The sequence below is a fragment of the Geotrypetes seraphini genome, chromosome 1 (genome assembly GCF_902459505.1).
Source record: "Geotrypetes seraphini chromosome 1, aGeoSer1.1, whole genome shotgun sequence".
NCBI lineage: Eukaryota > Metazoa > Chordata > Amphibia > Gymnophiona > Dermophiidae > Geotrypetes > Geotrypetes seraphini.
Genome location: NC_047084.1, coordinates 195,083,655 through 195,111,412, shown reverse-complemented (window position 1 = coordinate 195,111,412; position 27,758 = coordinate 195,083,655). Strand labels below are relative to the sequence as shown.

The following is a 27,758-nucleotide window of genomic DNA, read 5'->3' as shown; positions in this document are numbered from 1 at the left end:
CAGTGTCACATCAACGTGCTAGAGCTGCGAGCCATCTTCCTAGCACTTCGAGCCTTCGTTCACATATTGCAGGACCAGGTGGTCCTCGTCCGCACGGACAATCAGGTGGCAATGTATTATGTGAACAAGCAGGGAGGAACGGGGTCATGGCCCCTCTGCTCCGAAGCTCTTCGCCTCTGGGAGTGGGCGGCCTCCCGGAACATCTTCCTCCGGGCGGTCTACATCCAAGGAGAACGGAATTGCCTGGCGGACAAACTGAGTCGACTTCTGCAACCGCACGAGTGGACTCTACACTCAGCAGTGCTACACGAGGTTTTCGCTCGCTGGGGAACGCCACAGGTGGATCTGTTTGCCTCTCCGGAGACACACAAACTACCACTATATTGTTCTCGGATGTACTCGCAGGACCGTCTGGAAGCGGATGCCTTCCTACTCGACTGGGAAGGGAGGTTCCTGTATGCATTCCCTCCGTTCCCTCTGATCATGCGAACGTTGGTACACCTAAAATCGTCCACGGCCACGATGATTCTCATAGCACCTCGGTGGCCGCGTCAGCACTGGTTCTCCCTGCTGCTCCAGCTCAGTGCCAGGGAGCCTCTTCCCCTGCCTGTCTCTCCTTCTCTGCTGTCTCAGAGTCAAGGATCCATGTTACATCCCAATCTGCAGTCATTGCACCTGACAGCCTGGTTTCTTGTTCCCTGACTCCTCCGGACCTGTCTCAATCGGTGAAGGAGGTGTTGGAAGCCTCCCGCAAGATCTCGACGAGGCTTTGCTATGCGCAGAAATGGACCAGGTTTTCCACCTGGTGCTCGTCTTTTCACCTGGATCCGGTATCAGTTCCGGTATCCTCGGTTTTAGAATATTTGTTTCATTTGTCGCGCTCCGGCTTGAAAACCACTTCGGTGCGGGTTCATCTCAGTGCGATTTCTGCTTTCCACCAACCTCTGGAGGGACGCCCTCTGTCACTCCATCCCTTGGTGACACGCTTCATGAAAGGGTTACTCAGGGTTTGTCCCCCTCTTAAGCCTCCGTCCGTCGTGTGGAATTTGAATGTGGTTCTGGCTCAACTGATGAAACCCCCGTTTGAGCCACTCAACAAGTCCCCCTTGAAATTTCTGACTTGGAAGGCGGTGTTTCTAATTGCCCTCACCTCCGCCAGGCGGATTGGGGAGTTGCAAGCCTTGGTTGCGGACCCTCCTTTCACTGTCTTTCATCACGACAAGGTGGTCCTCCGCACCCATCCTAAGTTTTTACCTAAAGTTGTTTCTGACTTCCACCTCAATCAGTCCATTGTCCTTCCTGTGTTCTTCCCGAAGCCCCACTCCCATCCGGGCGAGACGGCGCTTCACACGCTTGACTGTAAGAGGGCGTTGGCATTTTATCTTCAACGCACCAGGCCTCATCGGAAGGTTCCTCAATTGTTTTTGTCCTTCGATCCCAATCGATTAGGGCATCCAGTTTCCAAGCGCACTCTGTCTAACTGGTTGGCCGCTTGCATTTCCTTTTGCTACGCTCAGGCCGGCCTTCCTCCCCCGGGTCGAGTCACGGGGCACAAGGTCCGAGCGATGGCAGCTTCGATAGCTTTCCTCCGATCCACTCCGATGGAGGACATATGTAAGGCTGCCACTTGGTCTTCGGTTCATACATTCACCTCTCATTACTGCCTGGACACTTTATCCAGGAGTGACGGCCGGTTTGGCCAGTCAGTTTTGCAAAATCTGTTTTCCTAAATTGCCATCCTCCCACCTGCCCTTTTTTGGTTAGCTTGGAGGTCACCCACATGTGAGAATATCATGCCTGCTTGTCCTGGGATAAAGCACAGTTACTTACCGTAACAGGTGTTATCCAGGGACAGCAGGCATATATTCTCACAACCCGCCCGCCTCCCCGGGGATGGCTTCCTTGCTAGTTATGGAACTGAGGACCACGAGGTGGGATGCGCCCTCTAGTGGGCGAGAAGGCATGCACATGCGTGGTGCAGTGTGCAAACTTGAAACTTCAATCAAGTTTGCTTGAAAAGCTGTCCGCGCCGGGGCTCCGTAGATGACGTCACCCACATGTGAGAATATATGCCTGCTGTCCCTGGATAACACCTGTTACGGTAAGTAACTGTGCTTTATCTCTCTGCGAGCAGGAAACCGCTTTGGTCTTTGACTTTCCTGCCTTCCCTCCAGCCTTCCCTGCTGTGGACTTCATGCAGATCACACTGTCAGCAGCACCTTTCCAAGTCCCATTCTCTGGCGTCTTCCCCGCAGCGACAAGAAGGAGAGGATCGAAAGGCGAAGTAGGCGGTGGGAAGGCTGGCAGGCCAGCTTCACTGAAATTTTTTATCGTATGGCAGGCCAAATTTTATTACACCGTGGGCCAGAGTTTGACATGTCTGCATTAGATAGATTGTGAGCCCACTGGGACAGATAGGGGAAAATGCTCAAGTACCTGAATAAATTCATGTAAACCGTTCTGAGCTTCCTTGGGAGAACAATATAGAAAATTGAATGAATGAATGAATAAATAGTGGGATGTCATATCCATAGTAGCACCATTTCAGATCATGCCCTGGTCGACTAAGTCCTTAGAGTTAGCATGTCTAAAGGGCAGGGACCCCCATGGTGATATAATGATTCTCTACTACGGGAGGATTAGCAGTTGGAGGTCATAGCTAACTATTTTCAGGAATATAAGGAAGATAATAATAATGATGCTGTAGACCCGGTGACCCTTTGGGAAGCCTTTAAAGTTGTCTTAAGGGATAGATTAATAGTGCTTACATCCCATCTGAAGAAATTGGCTCAGGAAACAGAACATCTTTTTTTGTGCTCTCAGCTAGCCACAGCTGAGCAGGCTTTAAAACGTGAAGTTTCACCACAGGGGCATGCACGGGTCACTACACTATGCTCTGAGCTCCAGGAGCTTGAGCTGGCAGCCTTGGAAACCTTGCTCCAAAGGGTTCAGCAAGTTATTATGCTAGCTCACAAATTTAAAATACAATCCACCCCAAATCATATTGCCAGTATTAAAATGGCTGAAGGAGATTGCCATGTAGAGGTCTCTGCTATTGGGGAAGTATTTCTCTTGTATTATAAGAAGCTCTTTTGCAAAGATGGGTTGGAAGATGAGTCAGTTTTGGAGGATTATTTAACTGACATTCCACTACTGACTATATCGCAAGGGATGGCCATTCACCGTCCCAGGTTATCACGTTGGAAGAGACTCTGTCTGCAATAAAGGATTTGCTTTTGGGTAAATCACTGGGGTTAGATGGCTTTACCAACCAATTCTATAAGAGCTTTAGTGGCTTATTGACCCCTATATTGATGACAGTATTCAATGCCTTTAAGGCGAGAGACTGCCTGTCCTACTCGTGGTGCTTAGCGGCAATCATTCTCATACACAAACCAGAGAGGGACTCAGAGGATTGTGGTTTTTACAGACTGATATCATTGATTGATACTGATTATAAGATGTTCATTAAGATCTTAGCTGGATGCCTACAGGGGATCCTTCCAACATTGATTCCCAGGGACCAGGCGGGATTTATCATCCAGAGGCAGACCTTTGATAACATCAAAATGAGCTTGCACTTGATTTTGCATGCCTGCTCTACTGGTACACGCTCTTTAGTACTTTCTTTGGATGTGGAACGTGCCTTTGATAGGGTGAATTGGACTTTTTTGTTTAAGGTACTGGAGCGGATGGGGTTTCATGGCTGTTTTTTGGAGTCGGTAAGACTCTTGTATAATGCCCCATTGGCTGTTTTGAAAATTAATGGTGACTTTACTACTTAAATTCCAATGAATAAAGGGACCCGCCAAGGCTGTGCCCTCTCCCCGCTTTTGTTTGCTCTTTCTTTAAAGCCTTTGGCCATATTGATTAGAGCCCATGCTGGCATTCATGGCATTGCTGTGGTATCTTAACAATATAAGATTCTTTTATTTGCTGATGACATTTTGTTTTTGTTACAACAACCTATGACCTCTCTGCAGGCAGTGATGCCGGTGCTTGCCAAATATGGCCAAGCCTCTGGGTTTAAGATTAACATGGCTAAATCAGAGATGCTAAATATTAATGTACCCCTCTTGGAAGTCACTATTCTTTTAAGTGGGCGATGCATTTGATTAAGTATTTGGGGGTTCATTTGATGGCAGACCACTCCCAGCTCTATAAAGTTAATTTTCTGCCATTATTACACCATATATTTGCTGAGTTGGAGAGGTGGGAACATATCACCACAGGTTGGCTGGATCGCATAGCAGCTATCAGGATGCTTTTACTTCCTAAGCTATATTACTTGTTTTTGGCATTGCCTATCCCCTTACCTAAACTTTTTTTGGGTATCTCAGTAGGAGGGTCTTTTCTTATATTTGTAAGAAGAAATCCCCTAGAGTTCAAAGGCCACTACTTTATCAGCCCAAATTGTGAGGAGGTATGGGGATCTCACATTTCTAGTTGTATTATAAAGCAGCTCTTTTGTAAGAGAGAGTGCAATGAACTACTTGTGTAGATAGCCCATATCTTCCAGTGGCCCAATATTATATTCTTGAGCTGTCTTTGTGGAAACTTTCATGGGCCCCCATACAAGAGCTGAAAGGCCATTGCAATACTCCTAACCCCTTTCTGAAAGTTATATTGCACAATTAGTACTTTCTTAGATGACAGATGTTTCCTGAATGACTTTATTTTCAACAGATTCCTATAATGTAGGATGTACGGGTTTTCGGCGGATCGGGAGGAACACATAGTTTGACAGTGGGTATGGGCTTGTTTGTGTACCTTGGGACAAGAGGAGTATGGCCTTAAAGCTAGAGATTCCTACTTTTATGCCCAATTACGTACTTTCATACTGTCAAAGGGGTTCTGGGACCTTGGGCTGGCAGAAACATTACTAGAACAGGCCTTATATTCAGACGTTGGTAGAAGGTGTATTTCATGTTTATATCAGACCTTGTTAGTAAGGGTAGACCCTTACAGGTTATTGTGGGACAACCTCTTGGGGTCTAGATATTATATGGGGCAGTGGGAATCCATATATCAGCGTCTCTTTAAAGGTTTCTATTATGCAAGTTTGATTGAAAATGGCTACAAGGTATATTATATGTGGTATTTTAAAAATCGTTTTATGACTTTGTATTTCTATTCTCTAGTCTAATACCACTGTGTAAACTGCCACGAACTGATGGTTTGGTGATATATAAAAAATAAATTATTATTATTATATTATACTCCCTCCCGGCTCCAACATTTTTATGGAGCGGGCTCTGGACTCTTGGTGACATTGTGGCTTTCAGGGGGACTTTATACATATCTGGTGGTCCTGCCTGGCGATGCGTATTTATTAGCAAAAGGTGGATCAGCTGTTGGTCCAGATAACGGGCTACCACTGTCCCTTATTGATGAGCTGTTTGCCTTTTGAATGCCCATCTGCTTAGTTTCTCAGCATCAGATTCCCGTTTCGCTAACTATGTATTTGCGATGGCTCAACTGGCAATATCATCTCACTGGAAGAAGACCCAGATGCCAAGTATAACCTGGGTCCAGAATAAACTGGCTTATTTGTATCTTATGTCTAAGTTTATAGCCCTTTGCCACAATGATATCTTGGGATTTTGAAAAATTTGGCATAAATATGAACAATGGGCATTGTCTTTGGTACAGCCACAGCTTACTGACCTAAATTGAGTTATTGAATTACCCTGTTATTTACCACACCACTTTTGTTTTGCCTTTTTATTTGGGTTCGCAGGGTGAGATGGGGGGAGGGGGTATTAGTTTAGGTATCATGGATTCTATGGGATTATAGTTTATGTGAGATTGATATTTTGCAATCATTGTACCTTTTGGCATGTATTGTAGTTTGTTGACAAAATAAAAATAATAATAACAGCTTATGTACCGCAGGACCGTGAAGTTCTATGCGGTTTACAAAGATTAAAAGATGGTACAGGTTGAATGAACTTAACAGAGGTGAGAGATCGAGTTAATAGTTCAAGGTAACGGATATTGAAGAGATAAGAGTTGTATGGGTCAGTTGTTTAGATACATCAGGAACAGATATGTTTTTAGGCGTGTCCTAAATTCTCCATAAGTGGAAGGCGTGAGCAATTGTTCTAGATCTTTACCCCATAGTGCTGCTTGGCTGGAGAGGAGGTATTGGTGATGTCTTTTGAGCTTACATCCTCTAACTAAAATAATAAAAGCATAAAAAAAATACCTTGTTGGGAATGATTTTCTTTTACAGGGCTATGCAGAAATAGCACGCAAATCATATGCATGCTATTTGTGTGGAGTAGCCCCGTAAAAGAGGGGAGGTACTGTACCTGGCGGCTGCTTAGAAAAGCAATTGCTAGGCACAGCAACTCCTCCTGCCTGCAGCTGCAGTTCACCTCCTCTGCCCAGCTGATGGCAGCTCCAGAGCTGTGATCAGCTGATAGCCAGCAGAGGGGAGAGCAGCGGCTGCTAGCTTAGCTGATTTGGGGATTTCCCTGCTGGCTCTGGGGCCCCAGCTGAATGGGGCTTCCCCTGCTGGCTCCGGAGTTTCGATCAGCTGTAAAATCACTGCGATTCAGCTAATGCACTCATTCCAAACTCTAAAATGCTAATTTCAATATTAACTGTTTAATATTAGTATTATCATGTGCTAACAGTTAATCAGCTGTAGTAACTGTTACCTATTTAACATGGGGAACTACTGTATGCTAACACAATGTCTGGCTTTGTCTAGAAACTTCTTATGTTTCAAGATTTTCTTATTAGTTATTAGTTATTTGTTGTGTATTGTGTTTTTACTATATGTATACAGTGGTGCCTCGCATAACGGCCGCCTCGCACAGCGAACGCTGCGCACAACGAACTTTATGTCTTGATTCGTACAACGGACTTCGTTTCACACAACGAAGTCGCCCGAGCTGCATCCTTCCGGGGTTCCTGCGGGGTTGGATCGCAGCGGGGTTGGTCGAGCCGCGAGGGTAGTCTCCTTCTCCTTACCTGCCCTGTCGCAGCACACAGCCGAACGGAAATCTTCCCGATGTCAGCGCTGACGTCGGAGGGAGGGCTGAAGCAAAGCCCTCCCTTTCTCCGACGTCAGCGCTGACATCAGGAAGACTTCCGGTCGGCTGTGTGCGGCTGCGGCAGGGCAGGTAGGAAGAAGGCAATGGCGAACGAAAGAGGGGGGAGGGGGCGGTCCGCCCCGAAGAATGTGCACAGCTGGTCAGGTCCCCCGATCGACCGACAACAGGCCCGGCCGACAAACCTCCCTGCCCTGTAGCCGCGAATCTAAATTACCTCTTACAGCAGCTTCAATAATCCAGCTGCTGTAAGAAGGTAATTTAGATTCGCGGCTACAGGACAGGGAGATTTGTCCGACCGGGCCTGTTCTGTTGTCGGTCGGGTGCAAAAGCGCCACAAAGGTGGAGGCAGGGAGGGAGGAAAGGTGGAGTGGAGAAGAAAAGACGCTTAAGGGGGGAGAAGGCCGCTGAAAGCACATGTTGGAGCAGGGGATGAGAGGGAGGGAGAGAAGGGGAAATATTGGACAAGGGCAGAAGGGATGCTAAATCATAGGGTGACAGGCAGAGAGAACAACAGGAAAAAGAGTGGAAGCAATCTTGAACCCTGAGGGTGAGGGCAGAGAGAGGTGGTGAGATGATTGATCATGGGGAGAGGGACAAAAGGGAATAGAGATGGGATAGGAAGATAGTGGAAGTAAAAGGACAGGGAGATGTATGTTTTTAGATGTATCTAAATAAAAATAATAACAAAAAATTTATCTTTTTTTATGTCATCTTAGCATATTTTATGCTACAGAACGAATTATTTTTTTTAACATGTATTGTTATGGGAAAACGCGTTTCACATAACGAACTTTTCGCATAACAAACTTGCTCCTGGAACCAATTAAGTTCGTTGTGTGAGGCACCACTGTACTTTCTGTTTTTGTGCATTTGCTTTGTAAACAGCTGAGATTTATTGTTTTATTGGTGGTATTTCAAATATAATAAACCATAACTTAATAAACAGATCTGTACACTTGTTATACAATATTCAGCTCTGTTTGGCAGCATGCCAAGAATCTCTAACCTATCTACTGTGTTTCCCCTAAAATAAGACACTGTCATATTAATTTTGGGCCCACAAAAAGCCACTAGGTCTTATTTTCGGGGTCGGTCTTATTATTTTTTTTCATGTACAATGATTATCTCTCCCTTCCTCTCCTCCACCTCAATTCTTCCTATTTCCTTTCTCTCCCCCACATGTGCAGCATCTTTCCTCCCCTCTCACCCATCCCCTTGTGCAGTATCTTTCTATTCCTCCCTCCCATCCCCCTGTGCAGCAGAATCCTTGCAGTTTCTATCCCTCTCGTGCAGCAGAATCCTAGCAGCTTCTATCCCTCCCCCCCTCTCTACACCTTGCCCCATCTGTCTATTTCACCTCCTACAAGCTCATTCCTGGCCCGTCCCCATCTTACTTGATCCTCCAATCCTTTTTTGCCTCTCCATTTCATCCCGTGTATTTACTTTTTACCCCAGCCTCATTCTTTCTCTATTAGGCATAACCATGAAATGCACTAAGACTTCAAGCACCACATAGTTCAGATATTAAACTGGAGTGAAGCAGGATGGATATGAAGTGTTTTCTCTAGTATGCCCTTACAGCTCTACGTTTGAACTACATGGTGCTGGCAAGTCTTATGAGAGCTGTGGTGCCTCTCATGGTTCTACCTCAGGCGGTTGGATGGATTTGAAGCATATGAACTTTGAGGCAAAAATGATTGCTATTAAACTGAAGGAGTGGTAGCTGTATGTGTTGCCATCTTGGTGTTTGCATATGGGCAGTAAAGAAGAGGAAGCCCAGATTAAAGAAGGACCAACTAAGAGGAAAATTATATTGTAGGTATTAACTCTATAGGTTACAGATAGAAGTATAGGTAGGTTATAGGAATAGTCAGAAACCATTTCACAGGTCATGGACCTGATGGGCTGCTGTGGGAGCGGACCGCTGGGCACGATGGACCTCTGGTCTGACCCAGTGGAGGCAACTTCTTATGTTCTTATAGGTAGTCACAATTTTTGTGGTAGTTTAGCCTTCAGTATCCATCTTCTTCAGATATGATAGCAAAGATTTAATTGTTCCAGGGTCTAATATGCACTTCTTTCCTTGACCTTCCTTTTTATGTAAGGAAAATATCTCCTATGGGCAAGTAAAACATATAGCAATCTGCAAAGAATCCAGTTTTCTTCCTGATTGGTCCAGCTACTGGAGCTTTACAGAAACTGAATTTGAGCTCAGGGTGTGTGGAGAGTCTTTAAAGAAATGTTATTATGATCCTGATTATGCTGGTTGTTTGTTGTTTTAAGGAACAGAAGATTTTTCAGATTCCGTGGATGCATGCTGCTCGTCATGGGTGGGACGTTGAAAAAGATGCTCCTTTATTTAAGAACTGGGCAATTCATACAGGTACTAACATTTCTTTATTACTGTGGGTAGAGAGGGGTAAGAGATGCCTCTTGTGCTGTTTTTGTAATTGGGCATATATTGGTCTATATTCAAAAGCAATTATGTGTTGGCAGCAGTGCAGCTTATGTTCAGTGGCAATACTCGGCCACTGTGGCCCCGATTCTACAAAGTGCATCCCGAGTGGCTGATTAGACAACTGTAGGATGCCTACAGCTGCTTACAATCGGGAGGCACGTTTTCTAAAAATAAAATGCTCCCCAGGCAGGCCACCTATATTGAAGGCGCCTCTGGGAGCCTAGGGAGGCTTGCAAGCCCACCTAAGCTTGCCTAGGGCTAGGCGGTAGCCTTAGGTGAACCTAGGCGGCCCTACCCATCTCCCTAGTAGAGTAGGAGATGCTTACAATGTAGGCCAGTAAAATGCTAGCCTACATGGTAAGTAGACATGGCCGCTATTCTTAATTGCAGCAGGGAGATCCCTTGCCACAATTAAGTATAGTGGCCACGTCTAAACAAACCCGATTCTGTAACCGGCGTCTGCAACATGGACGTCAGTTACAGAATCTGGTTTAGTTTGGGCGGGTGTAGGCCCGATTCTGTATAGGACGCCCGGGACAGGCATCCTATACAGAATCCGGGCCTGAATGTATAAGTAAGGGGTGCCCAAATGGTCCATCGTAATCGACCAGTAGATCGCAAAGGCAACGCGAGTCGATCGCATTGCCTTTGCGATCTTTTTCTCCCTGCTGCTTCCCCAAGCCAGGTCTGGCTCGTACAAGCACCGGACTCGCAAGACTTTACCTCTGACGTCGGAGAGGAAGTTCTGGGACAGCCAATTACTGCCTGGCTGGCCTGGAACTTCCTCCCCAACGTTAGAATTGACGTCGAAGGTGAATTCTTGTGGGCCCGGCGCTTGTACACGCCAGGCCTGGTTCGGGGAAGCAGCAGGAAGAAATTGGCTTGGTGGCTTGGGGGTGGGGGTAAGGAAAGAATCAGAGAAGTGGATAAATCGGCACGATGGCTTGGGGGCAGGGGGAGAGAGGGAAAGAAAGGCAGAAATAAAGAAGGGGGCAGGGGAGAGAGAAAGAAAGGCAGAAAGAAAGAAATATTGGATTTACAGAAGAAGGAAGTGCAACCAGAGACTCATGAAATCACCAGACAAAAAGGTAGGAAAAATTATTTTATTTTCAATTTAGTGATCAAAATGTGCCAGTTTTGAGAATTTATATCTGCTGTCTATATTTTGCACTATGGCCCCCTTTTACTAAACCGCAATAGCGTTTTTTAGCACAGGGAGCCTATGAGCATCGAGAGCAGCGCAGGGCATTCAGCTCAGCTCCATGTGCTAAAAACCGCTATCGCGGTTTAGTAAAATGATAGGAGGTATATTTGTCTATTTTTGTATAGTTGTTACTGAGGTAACATTGCATATTTTAAAGTCATCTGCCTTGACCTCTAAAAAAAAAAAACCCAAATTCAAATGATAATTAACATTTTCTCTGCGTACAGTGTGTTTTGTGGGGGTTTTTTGTTTTTTTTTAATGTTTAAATGATTTTCATTATTCCAGCAGTAAGAAGCAAATACAAACAGTAGTACCATTCAGGAAATAACATTTTCAACAATATAATCAGTTCCTCTCCCATCCCCCCCTCCCCTCCCCAAGAATCCATGGCCAGTCCAACAGCTGAGAGTGGGAATAAAATCTTAAAGATTCAAAAGTCTACTGCGAGCACGCGGTGTGAGGTCCTGCCAGAAGTGCTCCCACACCTGACAAAATTTGCGACCCGAGCCAAGAGTCAAGTCTCCCACCATGTGTCTCTCCAGTGTTGCGTGCACTTTCATTAGGGATCTCCATTGTGCATATGACAGGGGATCACGGGAGAGCCAGTTGGCGAGGATGGCTTTTTTTCCCATCAAAAGGGCTCTGGAGATAAATGCTGACATTCCCCTGGGTTTGGGCGAGGCTATATTATAAAATCCAAATAACGCCCTCGGTTGCGGAAGCCATCGCCTTCCCCAAAGCGATGTGGTATATAGGCCAAGATGTCTCCAAAACTGTTGGATTGCGGGGCAGGCCCAAAACATGTGACTCAAAGATGCGTGAGCCTGATTGCATTTTGGACAAGAATGCGACGCAGTAATCTCCATCCGGGCTGCACGTTCCGGTGGAATGTAAAGTCTAAGAACAATTTTCAATTGCATTTCCCAGTGAGTAATATTGGGTGACACCTTCTGAATGTTCTTCAGGACCCGTTGTAACTGTTGAGCAGTCAACTGGCAATGCAAGTCCTCAGCCCATGCTGTCGCTAATATATCCAGATTCATACTTGGTTGGCAATCCCGGATCCCCACAATATGAAATCGTAGAGGAATCCTCTGTTGGGCTGAAAGGCTGAAGAGTTCCGAAAGCGCCTCCCTGCAGACTTCAGTAAGGGCAGCCACTGGGAGGGACTGAACATAGTGACGGATCTGGTAATAGGCAAAGAGATCATTAGCCTGTAGGTCAAAAGTTCGTTGCAGCTCGACAAATGTGACCAGGCTCCCCTCCTCCGAAAACAGGTGAAAAAGATATTGTAGACCTTGTGCTTGCCACCTAAGAAAGGTGGCATTTTGCATGCCCGGCTGGAAAGCTCCATTGCCCAGTATAGGCAAATATAAAGACACCCTAGAAGACAATTTGGCTGTTTTACAGACCCATCTCCATGTCCTTCTGGCCGGCGTAAAAATGGGGTAATGAGACACCAAAGGACGCATCCTCGGATCCGCCACATGTAGAAAATAGCTTTGCTTTGTGTTTTTTAAAATTTTATTGTTGGTAGATCATTTTGACTTGGTCATTTTAAAAGTAGCTCACAAGCCAAAAAAAGTGTAAGCACTCCTGGTCTAGAACCTTTGCTTTTGAATGTCCAAGTGCCAGTGCAAAAATGGCAGATAGTATAGAAATTCTGTTTACCAAACAACAGGAGTAACACCCCTCAATAACAGAAATAGTTAACTGGGACTTCTTGCATGGAGAGAAAAGGTCTCAGAATATTCCAGCAGTGGACAATCTCCTAATCACTTAGCTCAATCATTGATATTAAAAATATTCCTTGCCACCTTCATAAATTCAATACTATATCGGAAAAATGCTATGTTAAAATTTTTTTTGCTGAATTCGTTTGTTATATCAAATGATCAGATAATAAACTGGTCATTTAAAGTTATACTTGGGATTTTCAAAAATGCACTTATACAGTATATAAACAGTCAGTACTGTTTATATACTGTACAGCAATCCCCCAAAAGAACATGCGACGCTTACAACTAATGCAAAACACTGCGGTCAGACTTATCTTCAGTCTAAAGAAATTCGATCACGTGACGCCATACTATAAATAGCTACACTGGCTGCCGTTGGAAGCTCGTATAAAGTTTAAGTTCGCCTGCCTTTGCTTTAAAGTTCTTTACGGTCTAACCCCTAAATACATAACTGACTTCTCCTTCTTAGCCAACAGACACAAGAGAAGCTCCCACTTGCACTTCGTTTCTCCTCCGGTTAGAGGTTGCAAACTAAAAAAACACTACAGACACCTTCTCTCACATCAAGCAGCTATATGGAGTAAAGAACTAGAACAACTCCTCTCGCCCACCACTTACGAGGTGTTCAGGAAACGCCTCAAAACTCACCTGTTCCTGAAGTACCTAGACAGTTGACACGTTCCTCTCTTTCCCCTCTATAATGGTTCTCTTGCCCTTTCCCCCCTTCCCTTAAGTTCTCTCAACTTGTACTTCACTAATCTTTTGTAAACCGCATAGAACTTAACGGGTACTGCGGCATATAAACTGTTATTATTATTTAACTTTTAAATAGTGGCCATGCCACTTAGTACTCACATTATGACCATGTTAGCCCTTTCTATGCTAAATTGCACTGGTTGCCATTTGGGGCCAGAGTGTTCTTCTTTGGGTGCATATAAGGCACTTTTTGGTCTATTGCCATCCTACTTGGTTCCTTACCTGAAATTGTCTTGTTCAGCAAAAGATACCAGAATTTCAGGTATTTTTGTCTTCTCTGCCCCAAGGTCCTGCAGTTATAAAACTTTTCTAGACAGGACATTGGAGTATCAGGCCAGGAAGTTGAATTACTGGTTACTCCTGCTGATCGCTCAAACATACTCTTATTTTACATTTAGAAAATAATTAAAAACATATTTATTTGATAAACTAGAATAATGATTTTTAATTGCGATGTGTTTTACTATTTTTTTCCTTGACTTTTTAATCTTTTTAAATTGTGTTTCAATTAGAGTTGATCCAGTTTTTAGAGGAATTTGCTGCAGGCTAATATACTATGCATCTTTTTCATTAGATTTTAGGATTTTAAATTGAATATTAGCCACTGCTGTATTAATTGTTACGATGTATTATTATTGTGGAACTGTATAATTTTCGCTGAACTGCTCAGTTTTATTCTTGTTGTGAACTGCCCAGAACTGTTGGTGGGGCAGTATATAAAAAAATAAATTATTATTATTATATTTTCTTCACTAGGAAAATTTCAGCCAGGGGTTGATAAACCAGATCCTAAGACATGGAAAGCCAACTTTCGGTGTGCTATGAATTCCTTGCCAGATATTGAAGAAGTGAAAGACAAAAGCATGAAAAAAGGAAATAATGCTTTCAGGGTATACAGAATGCTGCCCCTGTCAGAAAGACCCTTTAGAAAAGGTAATTATTGGACAGCTCTATCATAACTGTTTCTAAATATTAGTCCATGATAAAAGCATGTAGTGATGGATAATTAATAAGCTGCAGTCAATTTACATGTAGTGGTAATACTGGTTATGATGCACTGTATGTACTTGTACATTTCCTGTTGGATAGTTTGACACGCACAATGCAGCGCTCGTCTTTTAGTCTTGCGGCAGCCACGAGGTCAGAAACATGGACGCTCCATTGCAAGATCGCACCATCAAAGAACAACGTGCAGTAGTGCGCTTTCTTTGGGCAGAGGGAGACCTGTGGAAATTCACTATCACATATTGACTCAGTAGGGACATAGCACCATGAATCAACAAAAGGTTTATGTTGTAGCCGGCACCAGAGCCTACCACGGGACTCCTTAGTGCCCCTAGTGGCTACAGCTGAAACTGCACCGATGTGTGACCCAGTATGGAGTCACCCTGTGGGAACTGCATTAATATGAGTGAAACATAAACAGAACCAATGCACAAAGTTCCAGGTTCGGTTTCCAAAGAAAATTTAATGTCAGAATGAAACAATGGCAAAATCCCCAAAATCAATGTAACTTGCAATATGCAACAAAAAAATAAACCCAAAGGGAAAACTCTGGGTGAGTTCAGGATTTCTCCTTCAAAGCCTGCTCCTGGCAGGTTTCAGGTAAGTTCAGTTCCCTACTGTGATACACCCATATTCAATCAGTCTTAAATAGCAAAGCCTCCAGCTTATCCTATAGCAATGCTGGGTCTAGGGGAGTGCCTAAAGTTTGCCTGAAAAAAAGCCCCCAAACAGCTTTCAAAATCCCTCCCAGTTGTTGGCAAACTTCTCCCTACAAAAGCACTTCCAGCTTCACAAACTGTGCAAAGAATCAAAATAGAAAAACAATAATCCCACCGTTCAGGAAGTTCATGCAGAGAGACAGCAAACAGAAGAAACAGAAGAAAACAGAAGCAAACAGAAGAAAAACTCACAGTTCTTTGCTCAGTCTTTGCAAATGGCTGCCAAGCCTACTTCCATCAGCTCAGGAGCTGCATACAAGTCCTTGAGGACCAGCTCTCCTTGCAGCTCCATTGGCATCTCCTGGTCTGCTTCCAGCAACTCTGAAGTGGATTCAGGCTCTTCCACTTTCATTGGATCACAGTTATTACCCGTGCTTGATGTAGAAAGCTCTTCTTCAGGGAGAGCCTTGAGCTTTCTCCCTAACCTGCCTAGCAGTTTACTAACATCCACAGGCTTTTCAAGGGGAGAGCCATGCCCTGCTCTAACTGAGCCTGCTGTCACTTGGGCTTCTCTCTGGCTCCCCCGGTGGGGACTATGGTAATAAATAGCCTTCCTCACTATCCCTGAAGGTTTAAAATCTATGTTTCTAGCCCTGCCATGTGAATGTAACGATTTTCCTCCTTCCCCCATTCTGGGTCTGTGTCATCTTCAGGAGGGCCAGCTTGGTGTTGGGAGCTGGCCTTGGCAACTCCCTTGGGCCTCTTGCTACCCTTTCTGCCCGCTTTCACAGGGGCCACGTCAGTCCCAGTGTCTGACTAGTCACAATGTGTGGATAAAAAGGTTTAAAGTGGGAAGAACAGGTGTAACCGATGAAGGTCATTCTTGTCACCCATCAACATCGCGCATACAAGAGCACTTTGACAGGGTGGATGCCTGTATTAAAGAAGATCAATGAATAATGGTGTCTCAGTTGGCTGCAAATTTGGATATCAGCTGTGGATCTACATTTGCCATAATGCATGATGACTTGGGATACAAAAAGGTTTTTACACGGATTCCCAAACAGCTTACTGATCTGCATAAGCAAAAGCTCCTGAGATGGTATGAAGATCCGAGTATTTTGGAGAGAATTGTCACTGGCAAAGGGACATGGATGCATCACCAACCCAAAGAGCAAATGACAAAACATGATAAAGTAAAGGAAACAGTGCTCACCTGGCTTCGGGAGCAGCCGAAAAACCTCTTTGCAGAAATACAGAAGCTAGTTGAACAGTACAATAAATGCGTTGTCTTGCATGGAGACTATGTGGATAAGTGATATGTTCAATTGCTCACAATTACTTCTATTAAAGCTGTTAAATGTATTTTTCCTTTACTTTTTGATCTACCCTCGTACTTATACATGCACCACTCATAAGTTTTCATTTGGCGTAATTTGGGAAGATTAAGGGAGGAGTTGTAATGTATGTGTGGGCACATTCATAGTGTATATTGCGCATGAGAATTAGTAAATTATAAGGAACTAGTTTTTTAGCCTGTTACATTAACAGGCTAAAAAACTAGTTCCTTATAATTTACTATTTGCTAAAATTACCTCCCCCCCCTGTCCAGCAGCACCCCTTACCTGATCCTCCTGTCTAGTAATAACCCTTCTCCCTGCCGGGACAGACTCGAAAGAGGAGTTCTGTCCCTTTCCAGCAGGCCTAAAATAGGTGCCTGTTTGTTTGTTTGTTTATTAATTCATTCATTTAATTTTCTATACCGTTCTCCCAGGGGAGCTCAGAACAGTTTACATGAATTTATTCATGTACTCAAGCCTTTTTCCCTGTCTGTCCTGGCAGGTTCACAATCTATCTAATGTACCTGGAGCAATGGGGGCATTAAGTGACTTTCCCAGAGTCACAAGGAGCAGCGTGAGTTTGAACCCACAACCTCAGGGTGCTGAGGCTGTAGCTGTAACCACTGCGTCATGCTCTCTACCCTGTTCAAAGATTACTTGCAAGAGTACTTCTGGGACATTAAATGTGGCTGCAGCTGTTGGAGGTCAGCTTCTGAGATAATGACCACATGTCTTATATAAAAGAAGATGGAGGTACACTTGAAGGGCCTTGGGGAGTAGAAGTATAATACTTTATGTTCAATATATTTTATTTTTTCATACAAGTAAATCAAATAACAAAGGAGAAACTACAACAATGTAGAATGGATGCAAACAGATAGTAGCATAACATAATGTGTGAGGCCAATATCTAACAATACATTATTATGATGAGGTTGGAATTGATTATTATCGTTCAATTTTGGTAATAGAAACTATATTGATAATGTTGGAAGGAACAAATATACAAAGCAATCCAAATAATCTAAATCCAGGAGTTACTCTAATTGAGTTATGTGGCAGGTCACAGTATCAAAGAAAAGTATTCCAGATATGACAGAATCTGCTCTTGTCTTCATGATGTTCGGCTAGATGTGATTTTTATGTAGTAATAAGACAAATATAGTTCCACCACTAATGCTCGAGATGTATCTTTCCAATGAAGTAATTGCCAAAGTCAGAAGAATGTATTGCAGTTTAGAGCAATCTGATGGAAAATACAAAGGTACAAAGGCTGAGTGCAAAATAATTAACGGGAAGGTTATGGAGGTAGACCAAGATATAATTCCTATAATAATGTCCCAAACATCAGTCCAGTATTGTGTGACAGATGGACACACAATAAGGTTCTAACAGGCTATAAGGTTCTAACAGATTGATTACAGGACCAGCATAAAGAGGGATTTGAACTTTTGTGCTTCTAACTTTTAACAGGTGTCCATATAGCTTTATTCATCAAATAAAACATAGATTGTGATATGGCTGCTGAGTGTAGCTGTCGTTTGTCTATATTCCAAAAATATGCCCATTGCCGAGGAGACAATTGGAGACTCAATTCATGTTCCCAAATAGACTGAATTGCAATTGAAGAGCACAGAGGATATGAAATTAAAAATTTGTAAGCTGTGAAATCACATGTGGTATAAATAAACCCCTTTTTAAGAGTAATACAGTATCTGGAGTATCATCTGAGAGAACAATGGAAGAATTATGTATAACAGAGTGTATACAATTTTGCAATTGCAAATATTGGAAGAATTGCGTTTTAGACAAATAATATTGATTCTGCAAGGAATCAAAAGTTTGTATCTTTAATATTAAGGGGTTCCAGAATATCACTCAGAGTATAAATCCCCTTATCTGCCAACTGTTTCCAGAAAATTGGTTTTCTATTAATGTTAAAGGATGAGTTGCTCCATATAGATATAGCTTTAGTAGCTGCAATTGGAGTATCTAATAACATATCCATCATATTTATAACTTTAATAGTATCAGAAACAATGAGACTATGAGACAAAAGAGGATCCTGAGAGGCAAGTAAGAGGAGATGGATGAGTAAGAGCCCTTTCTATGGGTAACCACTTCAGAGGCTGCATTGGAGGAAGATCCTGGAACTACCAACAAGTTTTTCGTAATAATGAGACTTGAGAATATTTACAGACGTCAGGAAATATCACTCCTTTTATATGCAATTTTTTAAGGGTCTTTAGGGATATTCTAGGGATCATAGATAATGGGAGCAATACCAGGAGCATCTGGAGAGTAAATAAGATTTGAGGAATTATAATCATGTATGTGGTCACCAGATTGCCCCACCATGTAAACCATAAAGATGACCAAGTATTAGTAAGATTACACAGGTAAGAAAATATATGTTGCATATTGAAGATGAGAGTATCTTCCCATGTAGAATGAAACTTAGGTGTCCTTTTACTAAGTCCTTTTGCTAGTGCGTCTTAGCGCATGCTAAATGCTAACGTGTGCTAACGTGTCCATTATATCCTATGGACACATTAGCATTTAGCGTGCACTAATTTTTAACACACGCTAAGACGCACTAGCACGCCTTAGTAAAAGGACCCCTTATTTATGGAAAATGGGCCGGAGTTCCTCAAGACACTGAGCAATAATTGAAGGGCATTCCAAAACTCTTTAAGTCCAATGCAACTTAGCAGATTTTGAACATATGCCCTTCAATTAGAGGATATGTTCTGATGATTATGTTGTTGTTACTGAAGGAAGGGTTCACATACTTTTTTATATAAGGATACTTACTGAATCTTTTTGTTGAATAAATAATCAAAATATAGCCTAATATCTGAGTTATGTGGATGACATCTTTATATTGATGGAGATTGATTCAGATCTCGCCAACCCAGCCTTTAAAATAAATCATTGTATCTTCAAACTCCAAGCCTGGGCTATGTCTGTCCAGATGAAGCTAAATGCTGCAAAACCAAACTTTTATGGCTATGCCCAAAATTGGACTGTCTTCCTCCAACTGTAACTTTGGATTCCGGGGTCTCCCTGCAGATCGAGTTCTCTTCCAAGATATTGGGAGTTCTCATAGACTCTTCTCTTACCTTTAAGGATCAAATAAACTTTCTTGTCAAGAAGTGCTTTTTTATCCTTCGAATGTTGAGAAAGGTCAGAAACCTTTTCCACCAACAACACTACTCTGTTCTGGCCCAATCTATCATATTATCCCGGCTAGATTACTGTAATGCTATCTATCTCGGCATAACAAAGACCTGCCTTCAAAGACTCCAACTGATACAAAATGCGAAATTAATTTTTGGAAACCGGGGCGTGGCTTGGACACGCATGAAGAAGGTCGGCTAATAAGAGAGCTCCGTAGAAAAAGACCTTGAAAGTGTTAAAAAGTCGTAAGAAATTGAAGAAAAAGGAAAAATTTAGACTTATCTTATGATAAATAAAGAAGATAAGAGAATGGCGTCCGGAAAACAAAACAAAAACGACTTTGCGATGTCTGGCAGTAGTAAGAGAGCAAAACCTGAGCAGGAGACGGGTTTAAAGATGGCAGATGTAGAGGTAATGAAAGAACTGAAAGAAATTAAAGAAATGCTTTCAGTTATAACCAAAAAAGTTACGGATTTATCGGAGGAAGTTTCAACTTTAAACAAGAAGATGGATTTATTGGAAATAAAATCAAACAATTTAGAAGAAAGAATGTTGATTGTAGAGGAGGAAGTATGCTATAGTCAAACGGACAGAAAAAAAATTGAAATACTCACTAAGGAGCTGGAAGATTATTCGAATCGTGAAAGAAGGAGTAATGTCCGCTTGATTGGCTTACCGGAAGGAGCAGAAAAAGGAAATCCGGTTGTCTTTATTGAAAATTTACTACCCAAACTGCTTCCGTTAAAAACAAAGTTCCCCATAGAGGTGGAAAGGGCACATAGAGTGCCGTTAAAAAGAGCAGAAAATCGACATGGGCCGAGACCATTCATCTTTAAGTTATTGCGACACCAGCAGGTCATGGAAATATTTCAATTGGCAAAGCAAAATAAAGGTCTGAAGTATCAAGATGCTTATATTCACTTTGTTCCAGATTTCGCAAAAAGCACAGCTATAAAGAGGAAAAAGCTGCTGGAATTAAGACCAAAATTAAGAGAATTGGGTGCGAAGTTTGGCTTAGTGTACCCTGCAAATATGAAGGTTACTATCGGAAATAAAATTTTAACTTTCAATGATGCGGAAAAGTTGGATAAATTTATTCAAAATCAAGAAGTGCCAATGTCATCTTAATTTTTGTTTGATGCAACTTTGGACTCTTTATTTAGAATTGTTAAAATATTATATTATATTATATTATTTTGTTAGAAAAGGATAATATTGTTTTATATGGGAAAACTAATATGATTTCAAAAAGCAACGATATAGAATGTTTTTTACTCTGCTTCAAATATATTCTATTTCAACGATTTTCTTGCTTAGAATTAGAATGGAATAGACATTCTATAATGAAATATGAAGTCTGTTAAGTGGCTCAATATAATCTACAGATTTGAGCGTTATAGTAGGAGGTGCAATATAATATATAAAAGTGGAGAGACAGGAAGATGGTAGCTATTTTGGGGAATGATTTTATAGGAACATCAATTAATTTCCATAACCTAGATATGAAATGTTGTTAGCTGGAAGAATTGCTGTAATGGGAATATGATGAATATGGGATTAATGATGGAGAGCGATGTTTTTTCGAGTGGAGGTTTTTTCCTATGGGGAGGTTGCTGCAGAGTCATATACTGTTCATATTTGTAGGATTATTAATTTTTTCAAAAGTTCCTAGAGGAGAGAGCGGAATATCAAAATCTTAAATGAACTTAGGAAACTAACATTCCCGAAAGTCTGTGCGGGAGGAAATACAGGAAGTGGATATTTCACATGTACCGGAAAAACTAGTGCTACTATGGAGTCTAATGGCTGCGTAACCAATTGGTGTTGGTACGTTTATTACTATATACACGAAGAAGATAAATTATACTTATTTCCATAAGGACAACGTATTACAGCGGAAACAAGAAGAAAGAAGAGGAACTGGAAGATCAGAACATTACCTGTAAGAACAAAGGACGATCGAATGGAAATTTACAGTCCCTTTCTATAAATGAAAAAGGGAAAACGTTCTCTCTTCTAAAGATAAAACTACAAACCGGAAAAAAAAAAAAGGAGATGTGTATGACTGGTGTGTGCTTCTGTGGTGGCGTCTTCCGTGGGGAGGGGCTCTTTGCTCGAGAATTCATCGATCACATATCATTATATTCCCATGTTACTAATATTATGCTAATAATATATATAATGGGAAAAAAAAGCTTTATTGATTTAAGCTGCTATTAAAGTTAAAATATTTTTTTTATTTTTAAATTATTTAATATGAAATATAACAGAAAAGAAAGAACGATATTCTTTTCTATATTTATTCCATGATTTAAATTAACATAATTGCAGAATAGAGAAGTATTAATGAGTTGGTGATATTGAGCATAGAATCAAAAGAGAATCTCAATATATCTTTTAGAAATGCACATGAGGTTGCTTTGATTCATCATTTAATATGGCATATGTATTATTATTTATATTTGAATATCATTTTAAATATTTAGTGACTTAATTTGAATTTGTAATAGGAAAAGGTCTTCTTGGAGTGTTTTATTACCGATCTAAGATGCGTGAGGCCAAGTTTACACAACTTTTACTTAATGGGAAGGGTGGGGAGGGGGGAGGGAGAAGGGTGATGGAAATGGGTAAGGGAAGTTCTAAAGGTAAGGGATTAATAGTAAGAAAGGGATTAGGGGTTAAATATGTGTGGATATCTGATCAAAATTTTTATTATAGAGATTTATGTCAAATTTTAATTATTAATTTAGATGGCGCTTAAAATTTTTTCTATTAATGTCAATGGTCTAAACCACCCAGTTAAAAGGAAAAAAATGTTAGGTTTTCTTCATAAACAGAACGCGGATATTTACTTCATGCAAGAGACACATCTTACAGGGATCGAATCAAATAAACTAATTGGGGGTTGGGTATCCAAATGTTTTTTGCTCCTGCCATAGGAAAAAAGGCGGGAGTAGCTATACATATAAATAAGAAATGTATTGCTGATTTTAAGTTAATAAAATTTGATCCTTTAGGAAAATGGGTGCATATTAAAATGGTTCTAGGAAATACAACCCTGGATTTATTTAATTTATATACTCCTAATTAGAATCAAATGGAGTTTTTCAAACAAATTCAACAGATATTATTACCACTGGCTGCTTCTAATTTAGTAGTAGCTGGAGATTTCAATGCTGTTATGGATCCTATTTTGGATAAGAAACCAAGTAAAATTATGAAGTCGTTAGGTTTAGATAATTTGATACAATCCTGTGATTTAGTTGATATATGGCGTATTCTTCATTTTAATGATCAAGAATATTCTTTTTGTTCTCAGGTCCATAAATCCTTTTCAAGAATTGATTATATATTTGTATCTAATAATATAGCACAACGAGTGATGAAAGCAGTTATTGATCCTATTATAATATCAGATCATGCTGGTGTGTGGATTGATCTGCAGAATGATATATCAGTATATTCTAAACCAATTTGGAGATTTGATAATGCTTTGCTTGCAGATGCGAACTTTATAGAAGATCTTAAAGTAAAGATGAATGAATTTTTTCAAATTAATAATTCAGGGAATATAAATATTGAAATTTTATGGGATGCTTGTAAAGCAACAATGAGAGGAAATATTATATCATATTCAGCATTTATGAAAAAACACTTAAAAAACAATTTATGGATTTGGAAGAAGAAATTAAAATATTAGAATATAAATTAATTGTTAAATGGGAACATGTTATATTGCAGAAATTATTAAAAGCAAAAGCTAAATATAATGAGATTTCTTCTCAATTTGTGAGGAAAGATATGTTCTATCGGCAAGTTCAGTATTATGGAAATTCAAATAAGGCTGGAAGATTGTTAGCAAATTTTCTTAAAGCAAAAAAAAGAAAATCTAAGATTATTGCAATTAAAGATATGCGGGGCAATACACACACTAACATTAAGGATATTTTAAAACAATTTCTTGATTTTTATAAGGGTCTATATTCTTCTGATACTTATGAAAATAAAGAACAGGATGGATTAGAGTTTTTGAATTCATTTGTTGGACCAAATATTCCGGATCATATAAAAAGAAGTCTAGAAGAACATATATCTTTAAAAGAAATAGAATCAGCATTGAGGGCTCTTAGAGTTGGATCCGCTCCAGGTGGAGATGGTTATACTGTTGAATTTTATAAAGCATTTCAAAATATTATATTACCATATCTATTAAATTTATATCAGTATCAGATAAACAATGGAAATATATCAGGTACTATATCTGATTCTGTCATTATTGTCTTGCCAAAACCAAGCAGGGATCTGACATTGGTTTCAAATTACAGGCCCATTTCTTTGTTGAACGTAGATGGTAAATTGCTTACTAAAGTACTAGCATTAAGATTGGCAAAAGCTCTTCCTTTTATTATTGATGTACACCAAACAGGATTTGTTGCTAAAAGACACTCTTCACATAACACCAGATTGGCATTTCATTCTTTAAATTTAGCAAAAAATATGAATGACCCAGCTTTTCTAATATCATTAGATGCAGAAAAAGCATTTGATAGAGTGGAATGGAGTTTTATGTATCAAGCTTTAGAATGGTTTGGTATAGGACCTGGTTTTATTAAAATGATTCAAACATTGTATAGCTCTCCTGGAGCAAGATTATATATAAATAATAACTTATCGGATAGATTTAACTTGCTAAGGGGGCTTAGACAAGGATGTCCTTTATCTCCCTTACTTTTCGATATTGTTCTTGAACCCTTATTAATTGCAATCAATCAAACTAAGGGAATAAAGGGAATCACATTTTCTAATTGGGAATTTAAATTATCTGTGTATGCAGATGACATTTTATTGTATTTAAGAGAACCGGGGGATACCATTCCATGTTTACTCAATCTATTAGAGAAGTTTGGAAAATTTTCTGGGTATAAAATCAATTGGGGAAAATCTGAAGTTCTTCCAATTAATGTCCATTGTACCAAAGGATTATTTGACTCATATTCATTTAAATGGAAAGAGGAAGGTTTAAAATACTTAGGTATTCTCATAAAAAATACAATTGATGACACAGTAAAAGAGAATGAAAAATTTTTATTAAAAAAAATAACAGAAATGTGTAAGCAATGGAATCCTTTACATCTTTCTTGGTGGGGAAGAGTCCAAACAATTAAAATGATGATATTGCCTGTGGTTTGTTATCAAATGAGTATGTTTCCAATATTTTTTCAGGGGTCATTTTATAAAAAGTTAAACAGTGTTCTTACAAAATTTGTTTGGTTTGGGAAAAGACCCAGAATCGCTTTAACATCATTACAAAAAACAATTAAGGAGGGAGGGGTAAATTTTCCAAATTTTTATAGGTACCATCAAGCCTATATTTTAAGACAGGGTATGTATTGGATCCTCCCAGATCTCATGGAGAATGTACCTGACTGGTTATACTTAGAATGGCGGCTCCTGTTCCCATTACATTTAGAACATCTAATTAGTATAACAATGCCTAGGAGATATAAAGATAACAGAATTCTACTAGATACATGGAAAACACTAAGATTTATTAGCAATATATCACCAGATCCATTGGCTAAATCATTAAATCAATCCATTTGGGTAAATTCCAGGATCAAAATTGGTGGATTCAAAATAGTATGGAAGCAATGGATAATTGCAGGCATACGGTCTTTGAATGATGTTATTGTAAATGGATCACTGCTTAGTTTTTCACAATTGCAACAGAAATTTGGATTGAACAAGACACAATATTTTAAATGGATGCAATTGAATCAGGCTATTCAGGAAGGGTTCCCTAAATGGAAGAATCTTAACACTCAGTATAGTTTGCAGGTCCTTTGCTTTCAGGCGGATTTTTTAGGACACCAAGCCGCAAAATGGTACAAGTTTTTATATGGATTTTTAAACAAAAAAAAGAGAACAGGACTTAGGGACATTTGGAGTATTGAGATTGGACAGACAATTTCTGCATCTCAATAGCAAAAATTTTGGTCCTGGAGGATACGTACTACAAGGTCAGCATCTATGAGTCAAACATGGATGTTTTTGTTACACAGAGTTTTATGGACCCCTACGCGATTACAAAAAGTAGATAGTACTAGATCTAATAGATGCTGACATTATAAGATAGAAGTGGGGACATTAGATCATTTAATATTCTTTTGTCCCTGTATAAATTCTTTCTGGAAAATAATTTGGCCCCAAATTAATAATTTATTAGAAAATCATGTTGGACTCTCATACAATACAATTTTATTTGGAACAGCAATGAGAACTCAAAGTCCGATTTCTGCAAACAATAATAAACTTTTATTAATATTGACAGGGGTCGCCATAAAGCAAATTACTCAAAACTGGAAAGATTACACTAAGTTAAATTACCGTATTTTCACGTAGATAACGCGCACCCGTGTAAAACGCGCACACGGGTATAGCGTGCGAAAAACACAAATTTATGTACAGAAATTTTTATATACCGCGCACACCCATATACCGCGCATGCCGCCCGACTCTCCCGTCGCCGCCCGACTCTCCTTTCGCCTGCCCCGACTCTCCTCTGGCCACCCCGACTCTCCTTTCGCCCGCCCCGACTCTCCTCTCCACCTTGAAGTCCTGTCCCCACCATGAAAGCCTGATGCCCCCCCCCCCCGACGTCTGATTCACCCCCCCCCCCCGTAGGACACGATCGGGGCAAGAGGGAGCTCAAGCCCTCTTGCCCCAGCCAACCGCGGCACCCCCGACACGATCGGGGCAAGAGGGAGCTCAAGCCCTCTTGCCCCCCCCCCCGACACGATCGGGGCAAAAGGGAGCCCAAGCCCTCTTGCCCCGACGACTCCCCGACAATATCAGGCCAGGAGGGAGGCCAAGTCCTCCTGGCCCTGGCGAACCCCCCCCCCCCCCCCCCCCCGCTAGTTGTTCGGGCCAGGAGGGAGCCCAAGTCCTCCTGACCCTGGCGACCCCCCCCCCGCTAGTTGTTCGGGCCAGGAGGGAGCCCAAACCCTCCTGGCCACGGCAACCCCCTACCCCCACCCCGCACTACATTACGGGCAGGAGGGATCCCAGGCCCTCCTGCCCTCGACGCAAACCCCCCTCCCCCCAATGACCGCCCCCCCCAAGAACCTCCGACCGCCCCCCCAGCTGACCCGCGACCCCCACGACACCCCCACCCCCTTCCCCGTACCTTAGTGTAGTTGGCCGGACAGACAGGAGCCAAACTCGCCTGTCCGGCAGGCAGCCAATGACGGAATGAGGCTGGATTGGCCCATCCGTCCCAAAGCTCCGCCTACTGGTGGGGCCTAAGGCGCCTGGGCCAATCAGAATAGGCTCGGGAGCCTTAGGTCCCTCCTGGGGGCGGAGCCTTGGGCACATGGTCGGCTGGGGCAAGAGGGCTTGAGCTCCCTCTTGCCCCGATCGTGTCCTGCGGGGGGGGGGTGAATCGGATGTCGGGGGAGGGGGGGAACTATGTAAAAAAAATTTTGTTCAATGCGCTCACGCGTATAACGCGCAAGGGTATGCACGGTATGTAAAAACCACGTATAACGCGCGCGTTATATGCGAGAAAATACGGTACACTTTTTGGTGGAACTCAATTTGTTATATCTACAAAATGGAAAAAGTGATGGCGTTACAAGTATATTCATAAGTTTAATAAAATCTGGGGACCATTGGCTAATTTCTCTAATGATCAGATATCATAGCACATGGATAGAACATATAGGAGGGTTGGGGAGGGTAAGCTATTGTAAGGGTATTCTGATTCAAAATTCTGATAAAAGGGGTTTCTTTACTTTACAATATAAGAGTAATTGTTTGAAATTTCAAGTGTTTTTTAAAAATTGTATGTATTACATATATTTCACTTGATGTAAGAAATAAAAAAGAATAAAGAATTAAAAAAAAAAAAAAAAAATTTGGGAAAACCTAAATTTGACCATGTGTCTCTTTTGCTTTTAAACCTTCATTGGCTTCCGGTCTATCTCAGGATTCACTTTAAATGTGCATGTATTACTTTTAAAATTTATATGATATCTTCATCCCTCTTGTCCCTTTATTATGGAATGCTTATAGATTCTCCTATGCAAGAGGCACCCAACAATTCAAACTCTCCCTTCCTTCAGTGAAAGGAATCAAAGGAGTCAAGAATTTCAGTCAATCCTTGGTTTTCACATTTTCTCAACTATGGAACAAACTTCCTCTTATTTTAAGGGGTCCTGGTCCTTTTCAACTTTTTCGTAAATCTTTAAAAACTATGTTATTTGCCAAACACTTTGGAACTAGTCATATTAATATTTTCTGATTGTTACTTTAAGTATTTTTTTAGTTACTGTTAACTGAGTCAAGCTCCTT

At 41.3% G+C, this 27,758-nt stretch overlaps 1 protein-coding gene across 11 annotated transcripts in view; it reads left to right on the top strand.

Annotated features, from left to right (window-relative positions):
• The window catches only part of IRF2 (interferon regulatory factor 2), a 158,987-nt gene that overhangs the window by 87,761 nt on the left and 43,468 nt on the right, over positions 1 to 27,758 (top strand). For all 11 annotated transcript variants that reach the window (XM_033943347.1, XM_033943262.1, XM_033943298.1 and 8 more), the window contains 2 exons: positions 9,348 to 9,447; positions 13,979 to 14,155. In XM_033943347.1, the coding sequence (XP_033799238.1) occupies positions 9,348 to 9,447; positions 13,979 to 14,155 (277 nt within the window). The remainder of the gene's footprint in view (positions 1 to 9,347; positions 9,448 to 13,978; positions 14,156 to 27,758) is intronic.